Genomic DNA, 9,642 nt, shown 5'->3' on the forward strand with positions numbered 1-9,642 from the left:
ACCCCTCTGGAGGTCGCAGACCCCAGGGGAAGCTGCTACTCTGGGACTAAGGGGGCGTGTTCTCCTCTTTCAAAACCAGCTTGTCAGGCTGCCCTCGTGCCAAGAAGAGCGGAGTCAAGGTGGTTCCCGCCAAGGACGACAGGGAGGACCCGGAGCTGATGAAGTACGTCGGGCTGCGCCGGCTCCTGCACCTCTTGGCAGAGTTGGGATTTTCCTGCGCTTTGTAATTTTAAAAACTCCCTCTAGATACACTTTTCACTAATACAACTGACCGCCAAACTGGTCAATGGCAATACTCGTGTTTGCTGAAGTTCTTGTACCCTGCCCCACGACACCTGTGGAGGCATTAGCCCTGGGTGCTGCGTTGGGGGTGCAGGTGATGGTCCCTCTCTTGGCTTCAGGCCTGGGCTGTTTGATGGGGATGCCTGTGCCCTGGGGGCCACTGGGCGAGGGGCTCAAGGCCTTGCAATCTTGCAAACTTTCATCTGGCAAGAAAGGTCAGGTGCAGAGTTTAGGGAGGAGAGGATGGTTAGAAAGATGTTGAATCTTTGAACCCTGCGTGTCCGAAACCCCCCCAACCTGTGCAGAGAGCGGGTGGAGTGAGAGCCTGGAGGGGCTGAAACTGAGGCCAACACTGCTGTGGGAGGAAAGAAGACATCCTCGGCCTTAAGTGATCCCAATCCCTGAGGCCAAAAACTGCCCCCTTTGCCCTTCTCACTGGGGTGGGGGCTTGTGTGTCTTTGGGGGCTCATGGGTGAACCCAGACTGTGTATGACCCCATTTGGGGTTGCAAGCTTGTTTTCTCAGTGGGGAGCTGGTCCCCACTTGCAGGCGGGGGCAACACTGTTCCACAGGCACAGACCGTGACCCGCCGGCCAGTGTGCCCAGGACCGAGGGGTTTCCCTGGATGGGGGACTTTCAGAGCTGACACTTGTCAGAGTGGGTGGTGGGTTCCCTGGCAGGTGAGCAGTGGAAGTGATGGCTCTGCCCAGTGCTGGGGCTGCTCAGTCAGGGCAGGGCCCAGCAGGCCCACAGGAGGCAGGTCTGCCCTGACTGTGTTACCTGCTGAGCCAAGAGCAGCTGGACACTCACACTCCTGGGGGGGTGGGGGGGAGCAGCTTGGCCCTAACTCCTCCTCACAGCTCACTCCAGCTGTGCCCAAACATCTGCTCAGCCACAGAGGAGGAGCCCACTGAGCAGCAGCACACTCTTCAGAAGGGGATGGCCCCACCAGCTGTTTGGTGTAATAAGGTCGTAGCTTGTTTATTTAATTTTTACAACAAAATTGTAATGAATGATAAATTAATGCAAAATACATGGTTGTTGGTATTATGAACCCTGCATACTAAACGCTGGGGTGGATAGAAAGTATTTTTCCTCCTAAGAATCCAGGAATTTGCCTGTGAGTATATAAATGCAATGCTTTCATGGATATGCAAGGACCCTGCTGGTAGGGATATTATAAGTGAACTGTGCTGCATTTGCAAATGATTAAAATCAAGATCAGCATTTTCAAATTAACTGGGAAAAATGATTTTCCTCTTTCTAATGTGCTGTCAACTTTGCCTTTTAAAAAGCAAGAATTCGGTAGCCAAGTGGAGACTGTGACTTTTAGAAACAGTTCGGCATTTACAGCATGAATGAAGTTCCTAACGGCTCCATGGCCAGTCCAGGGTCAGCCCATGGCGGGTGGTGGGGAGGGCACTCACTTAACACTTCCATTTCATAGGGCCTCCCACCCAACCATTGACTTTAGCCATATTTATAAACAACTAACATCTTTAAACAAGTGCAGACCAGAGCAGAAACTTTAATAGATGCACCGGGTCCTGCGGAGCGACAGGATCTTGTTAGCCTGCATGAGCTGTGATTTTGGAGGGGCTGGTGGAGGAAGAGCTTCCTTTTATGACATCTTGTGACTGCCCCATTTGGGATCAAGAAACGTCAGCACTTTGTGGTAAATCCCTTTGCCACGACTTTACAACTGGTCCTGAAAGTCTGCTGAGGATCCAGCATGGGGGTTGGGAGCTGAATGCTTCCCTGCCTGCCTGTCATCCCTGGAGGGGCCACACTGGCAGCTGACAAATGACATGCACCTCTGCTCCCTGGTCCTGGGCACATTTCTCATGTCACCGGCACACATGGCGACCGCACCCCACCATGTGCTGGAAAACCCTGGCTCACCACGGAGCATGGAAACCACAACAACTCAGTGCCCTGAGCACATCTCAACATGATGTCACTTGGCACTCTGAAGATTCGACACCAGCTGTTGAGAGAAAGAAACTACGTCTGAAGTACGGTCCATGAATGCAGTTCCAGGGAATACAACAGTTCCTCCTGACGAGGAGGGTTAGGGTTTGCAAGAAAGCAAATGGAAAGAATTCAGATTCCACTGTGTGGAGTGGCTCATGTGATCTTGAGACATCGAGGTCTCAGCAGGTGCATCTTGCCAGCCTAAGCCCTCACCCCAGGCTTTGGCCATGCCTGGCCCAGGTGTCCTGGGGGCCCCATGATTGAGAGCATCCAGGTTTAGTGGTGCAGGACCTTGAATGTGAACCTCCCAAAACGCCCGCAGGGCCCTGGCAGTGTCTCTGCTCTGGACTGGTGGATGAGATGACCCTGGCCTGGCTCAGTGGACATCTGAGGGCTGAGGGGGCAGGATGAGCAGGAAAGGGATGAGAGTCCAGAGAGGGGCCAGTGAGGGCGAGGGGCAGGCAGGCCCAGCTGAGGTGGCTGGGGAGGTTTCGCAGTGGCTGCCTGTCAGAGGGGCCACAGGTGAGGGGACCACGAGCCTGGGGTCACTCATGGCCACTTCACCTCCCTCTGGGCAGTGAAGCCCTGTGCCCTCACTCCACCCCTACATCAGGAACCTCTGTCCTTCTGAGGGCTTCCTGCCCCTGACTTCTCTGTACCCCCAGGGACCTCTCTGTAGAATGGGCAGTGGTACCCTCCTGGGGTCCTTTGTGTTTGCCAGGTATTCAGCACACAGAGAGTATGTGGCAAATTTGGATGAGTTTCATTTGCTGGAGAGAAAAGACTGAAAATTTAGACTGAGGATCTTGACCTGGGTCAGGTGGTGGTTCCTGGGTGACCTGGTCCCCTTGACCCCAGGATCCTGGTCCAGGCCTCTCCCTAAGGCCATGGGACAGACACCCAGAGACGGAATGGCCTGGGCCTCTGAACCTCCCCGTGTTAGGGTGGTTGCCGATCCACATTTATGTTATTTCCATAAGGGCTTCTGTCCCTCTCCTTGAACACCAGGATCTTCCAGGCCAGTCTCAGGCAGAAGTGACTATGGGATATCCAAGACGAGCCTCCTGACCTGTGCTCTGAGGACTCATGCTCTTCCCTCCAAGCAGATTTCAGGCCACAGCATGACCAGCCTCTGTCCGGGGGGCTGTGTGATGACAGGCTCCGCTGTCCCTGCACTGCCTGGCCCAGTGTACCCTTGTCACTCTCTGTGTGGTGCTGGATTGTCTTTCGGGTCTGGTATGGGAGGGTCTCCAGGCTTCTCCACCTCTGCACCCCTGCACTCAGCTCTGGCCTTTCTGTGCCTAGGTGCCCGGTTCCAGGCTGTGTGGGTCTTGGTCACATCAGCGGCAAATACGCCTCTCACAGAAGCGCATCTGGCTGCCCACTGGCTGCCCGAAGGCAGAAAGAGGGCTCCCTCAATGGCTCGACCTTCTCCTGGAAGTCGCTGAAGAATGAGGGGCCAACCTGCCCCACACCAGGCTGTGATGGCTCCGGCCACGCCAATGGGAGCTTCCTCACCCACCGGAGGTAACTGTCCCTGCACATCCTGCCTTCTCTGTGCAGCAAGCAGGGACCAGGCCTTGGGGCCAGACAAGGGCTCTGTGACCAGAAGTTTCTAAAGAGAAAAGCAAGGCCAGATGGGTGGCCAGTTGGGGGAAGCACAGAAGCTCTGCTGGTGTCAGGTGATGGTGCTGGTGAAGTGTCACCTGTCTCCTCTCACAAGGCCTACCACGTCCTGGGGGAGTCCCTCCGGCTGGGTCTACACTGGAGATCCCATATGAGCAGAGTTCTGTGGCTGACGCCCATGCTCTCCCAACAGGCTACCAGCTTCTTAGAAAAAGTTTGTCCCCCGTGCCCTGCCCTCCTGCTGGGGCCTTGTCTTTGACTTTTGGGCAGAGGCCTCTGAGGGCTTTGCAAGGCACCTGGTGGCTAGATCCCTCTCTGCCTGGACAGTGGCCCCAGCCATGCTCAACAGCTCTCACCTGCCCGACACCTGCCCCGGGGCTGAGGGGGATCTTGCTTCATCAGGTCCCAAGGGTCACGGGGTCAGCACCTGGTGCCTTCAGAAACACTATGTCTAGGCCTAGGGCCGAGCCTAGTGGCCCTTCTTTTCCTGTCCTTTCTCTTCTCTTTTTTTTCTTTTTTTTCTTTCTTTCTTTCTTTCTTTCTTTCTTTCTTTCTTTCTTTCTTTCTTTCTTTCTTTCTTTCTTTCTTTCTTTCTTTCTTTCTTTCTTTCTTTCTTTCTTTCTTTCTTTCTTTCTTTCTTTCTTTCTTTCTTTCTTCTTTCTCTTTCTTTCTTTCTCTCTTTCTTTCTTTCTCTCTCTCCTTCCTTCCTTCCTTTTTCTCTCTCTTTCTCTCTCTCTCCCTCCCTCCCTCCTTTCCTTCCTTCCTTCTCTCTTTCTCCACCTATAAGATTAATTAACTCATTCAACGAAAAGCATTTATTGAGAGCCCACTGTGTACCAAGCCCTGCGATACAGCAGAGAACTGATGTACAACCTTGGTCCTTGTAGAGTGTGTTTTGGGCAGGGTAGGTGGGGAGGCAGGCTGTAAACAAATAAGTAAAACACCTGTGTGGGGAATGTTGGTGTGTGCTCTGGGAAATCAGCAGCAGGGTGGGGGCAAGGATGGCCTCTCTGAGAAAGAGGTAGGAGCTTGCCCTGCACTGCCCGGGAGACAAGCCTCCAGTGGAGAGGCTGGAGCTGGGAACAGCCTGGCCTGCTGGGCAAGGTTGGATGAGCCGGGGGCCAGAGGCAAAAGGAGATGAGGTAGAAAGTTCTGAGCCAGGACCTTACCAGGTTGCCAGTTGGCAAGGACTAGGCTTCCACTGTGAGTGAGGGGCCCTGGCAGGGAGAAGAGGAGAGACTGGGTCTGACTTGGGTAGCTGGGACAGCTGCAGCCTGCAGTGGAGAGGCCAGGAAGGCCAGTGAGGAGGCTTCTGGGGCCTGGGCTTGGCAGGCAGAGGAGCCACACGTGAGGCTTCCCGAGGACGCCTCGCCTTGCCTCAATCTGTCTTTAATTATGGTGTGGATAAAATCACTGTATAAAACAAGATTATGCCTAAGAATCCACACATTTTTTTGACTTTTTTTGTTTGAACGTCTATATCCAGGGAATTATGTGTGAATGTTGCTACAACCATATCCAGGAGGGTCTCTCAGGGGCAGGGTCTGCTGGGAGGGGCTCCTTTGGGAGACCAGGGCTGGGAAGTGTCAGCAGGAGGGTCCTGGGGACCTCAGACCCAAGAGGTAGCAGCACCTGGGAGCAGCGATGTCCCTGGCCCCTGCAGTGCCCAGTGGGTCAGCTGTGGCTGTACCAGATGGAGGGCCCTGCCCTGCCCAGACTGCAGCCTCCTCTTCCCCAGGCGGGACAGGCAGGTGATGGGAGTGGGCCGGCCATAGGAAGACCCTTGGGTTCATCTGGATGACAAGGAACATGCCTTGCACAGCCTATAATGTGTGACCTCTGCCTCCAGTTTGTCTGGGTGTCCCAGAGCAACCTTTGCTGGAAAGAAGGGAAAACTCTCAGGGGATGAGGTTCTCAGCCCGAAGTTCAGGACCAGTGACGGTAAGGTCACCCTCCGGGATATGCTCATGACCCTGGGCCCGGGTGAGCGAGTGCTTGTCACCTCGCTGAGTGCCCTGGTGGGGAGTGGGTAGAGAAGTGAAGCCGCTGCTGGGATAAGACATGGTGGAGACAGACCCCTTGCCCCAAGCCATTGGGCCTCTGGCTGTGGCTCTGAAGCTCCCGTGTCTGGAGCGCTGCCCCTAGCGTGGCTGCACCTACTCTGACCTGGGCTTTGGTGACTGCTGGGATAAGAGAGCCCACCGGCAGCACCCAAAGCCATGTCCTACCAGTCTGTGCAAAGCTGTGGCTCATTCCTACTTAGGTGAGGAAATTCAGCATCATCTGGACAAAGTCCCATTTTTATTTCAGCATAATTAATAACTCCCCAAGAGACTCACATCTTTCCCACCTGTGACCCAGGCCAGGAGGCAAACACTCGCCTCAGTTTCCAAGACAGACCTTCCCAGCATGGAATGTGGGGTGCCGGCCCTGAGGGAGACATGCTCGGGAACCAGGCATGGGCTCTGCCACACAGGAGTCCCCAGCTCCACAGCTGGTCTGGGTCTGAGGCCCAGAGCCACAGCTGGTCTCTCCCTGGGCAGTGCTGGAGAACGACGAGGAGATCAAGCAGCTGAACCAGGAGATCCGAGACCTGAACGCGTCCAATTCGGAGATGGAGGCCGCCATGGTGCAGCTGCAGTCCCAGGTGGGAGCCCCGCGTCCTCCCTGTGGACAGTGTGGGTCACAGCATGTGTCCAGGTTGCTGTCAGGGCTGAGCTGGTCAGGAGTGCAGCACCAGCACACGGGATGCTTGTGTGTGCTGGCCACCTGCCTGCCCCACCGTGGTGCTGTGCAGCCACACTGAGTGCTGGCAGACCCACTGGGGTCAATAACACTGCCAGCTTGAGTAGTTCCATTAATTGGTATTAGTTCCACCAGCATGAGTCGTCCTGTCAGGGCTCATGGTCCTGTTGGTGTCACTGGTCCTATTGGTGCTGGAGGTCCCATTAGTGTGCCGCCTGAGAGCCTGGTCCTGGGCCGTGCCACCCCACATGGCCGCAGCTGACTGACCTGGAAGACCTCTTGGCTTATTTGTTCCTCAATTTCCCTGTGGGCAGAATGGAGATAAGAACAGGGTCCCATCCCTGTGGTCGTAGTTTCTATGAGGGAAGCATTGGGGCAGCATGAGGGTGGTGGCGGTTGCTGGGTGATAGGATTACAAATAACTTTAAATGTGTGTGTCATATTTCTCCAATTTCACTAAAATGAGAATATGTAATCAGAAAAAAAGCAGTAAAGATCTTTTTTTTTTTTTTTTTTTTTTTTTTTTGTCTTTTTGTGACTGCACCGCGCTCAGCCAGTGAGCGCACCGGCCATCCTTATATAGGATCCGAACCTGCGGCAGGAGCACTGCTGCGCTCCCAGCGCCGCACTCTCCCAAGTGCACCACGGGGTCGGCCCTAAAGATCTTATTTTTTTGTTTTTGTTGTTTTTTTCATGACCAGTATTCAGCCAGTGAGTGCACCGGCCATTCCTATATAGGATCCGAACCCACGGTGGGAGCACTGCTGCGCTCCCAGCACCACACTCTCCTGAGTGCGCCATGGGCTTGGCCCCTAAAGATCTTATTTTGAACATAAGAACATGCCCCACCCTCTGGCTGTTGAGTGAGGGCCAGAGCAGAGCTGGTGGTAGCAGGGGGAGTGGCCCCACATAGCTGTGTCCCCTGCGGCTGGAGGGAAAGAGGGACAGGAGGCATCCAGTCCCCCAGGGAGTGCAGGTGAGCCCCTTCCTGGGCAGGGCCCCTTCCAGAGGCTGCAGAAGACCCAGTGCTGCTCTTCTCTCCACAGGCAGATGGGCTCGCACTGGCCACTTGCTCAAGAGCCTGTGTACAAACAGCATTGACTTGTAGAATGAGGAAGGGCCTCCATTCTGCTGTGCACACGTCCAGGTGGCATCCCCCATGCTTACAGGGAGGAGGGACAGGGCCCTCCTGGCTGGGACCTTCTGTCTCCTGTTGGTGACTCTGACAGCTCTGTGTGGATGTCATTCATACATTCTGCTCCTTACTTTCTCAGAGTCCCAAGGGCCCTGGTCAGTGTCAGTGTTCCTGGGGAAGCACCTTGGATTTCTCTTTATTTGCCCAAACCCATCCTTTTAAAGATAGGCTGCTACTTTTCACTAGGCTCGCTTTGGAAGGACTTGGAAGCTCCCTATCCTTTTAAGGGAGTTTGTGAGTCTGTGGAAGGGCAAAGGCAAAGAGGAGGCAGGTCCCCATCTCCATGCAACCTTTTTAAAGCCACATGCTTGTCACCAGGTGACAGTGGAGTGTGCTGGGCCCCAGCCTCTGCCTCCTAAAAGGCAGCTCCACATTCCTACCCAGTGGGCCCCACAGTTGTCTCTGCATGAGCTCCGCCTCTGCTGCCAGGGCTGTCCCTCAACACTAAAGGCCTCGGGGCGACATAACTGTGTGCAGGTTCTGGCCAGGATGGGGAAGATTAGAAAACCTGCCCATGCTCGGCCTGGAGGAGACAAGGCCCTGGGAGGCAGCTTGTTGGTCTTTTTGGTGAGGGGAAGCCCCAAAGGCAACCCGATGCCCCACAAGGTGAGTGTAGCTATTCCTGTCGTAGAGGCAGAAGAAGAAAGCACGGTGAAGGTAAGCACGCAGCTGTGGTGGGCCGAGGCAGAGCCCGGAGCGCTGTGGTGTCTCTGCTCTCGCCCACCCCCAGGGCAGATGGGGCACAGAGTATGGCCACACACAGCCCTGGCTCGGTCATGGCTTCCCTGGGCCAGGCTGTGTTTCCAGAGGGCCTGCCCCTCTGTCCCCCACATGGCTCTGCGCCCAGTGCACTCTGGCAGAATGTGTCCCATCTCTCTCTGGCACAGATCTCCTCAATGGAGAAGAACCTGAAGAACATTGAGGAGGAGAACAAGCTCATCGAGGAGCAGAACGAAGCCCTGTTTCTGGAGCTGTCCGGCCTGAGCCAGGCCCTTATCCAAAGTCTTGCCAATATCCGCCTTCCACACATGGTAGGCATCTTGTGGGCCTGCGGGCACCATGGCTGATCTGGCATCTGCCCCCAGGGACTCCTCAGCAGTCATGAAGGGGGGTGCCTCCCCCTCTGCCTTGGGGTCCTGCTGGAAGTTTCCATGCCCTTTGCTGGGATTCTCTCTGCTCCCGCTGGCCCAGGCAAGCTGCTGGCCATGGTGGCTTCAGCCCTCCCGAACAGCTTATGAATCCAAAGTAAAATGGTGTTCCGGTAGCATGGGTCTTTTGCCAGGATCGCTGCAGACAGGAATGCTCATGGTTGCTGAACTGGTCTGAGTGGGCATGCCTCGGGTCACGTGGGGACATAGGTTTGAAGTTCCCCAGCAGTTTTTGCCTTGTGGGGCCACTGCACAGATAGGGCTTGCTAATCTGGTTCTGTTCTCTAGGAGCCAATATGTGAACAGAATTTCGACGCCTATGTGAGCACCCTCACTGACATGTACTCCAACCAGGAGTGCTACCAGAATCCTGAGAACAAGGACCTCCTGGAGAGCATCAAGCAGGCCGTGAGGGGCATCCAGGTCTAGGCGGTGGCGTCCCGAGGAGCGCCCCGAGTGGCTCTGTCCTTTACCTCCTCACCCTGCTGCTCGCAGGGGCATTCCTAGTCACAGGGACTTCTCGTCAGCGGCCCATTTTGCCTCGGGTGGGCTCATCCAAAGGGGTGCCTGTCATGTCGCCCCCACTGGGCTCAGGCCATGACCTCCCCCTGCTCATGCTCGGGGGCATTGAAGTATTACAAAGTGATTTATTTTTGTTTTCTGAAAGAAATC

General features: G+C 55.2%; 1 protein-coding gene across 1 annotated transcript in view; it reads left to right on the top strand.

The window, feature by feature from the left end:
- Positions 1-9,399, top strand: part of MYT1 (myelin transcription factor 1) — a 37,083-nt gene extending 27,684 nt beyond the window's left edge. The window contains exons 16-21 of the mRNA XM_063094412.1: positions 80-163; positions 3,562-3,783; positions 5,732-5,823; positions 6,426-6,529; positions 8,710-8,853; positions 9,259-9,399. Of these exons, the coding sequence (XP_062950482.1) occupies positions 80-163; positions 3,562-3,783; positions 5,732-5,823; positions 6,426-6,529; positions 8,710-8,853; positions 9,259-9,399 (787 nt within the window). The remainder of the gene's footprint in view (positions 1-79; positions 164-3,561; positions 3,784-5,731; positions 5,824-6,425; positions 6,530-8,709; positions 8,854-9,258) is intronic.
- The last annotated feature ends 243 nt before the right edge of the window (positions 9,400-9,642 follow it).

This window comes from Cynocephalus volans, chromosome 1, assembly GCF_027409185.1.
Source record: "Cynocephalus volans isolate mCynVol1 chromosome 1, mCynVol1.pri, whole genome shotgun sequence".
Lineage (NCBI taxonomy): Eukaryota > Metazoa > Chordata > Mammalia > Dermoptera > Cynocephalidae > Cynocephalus > Cynocephalus volans.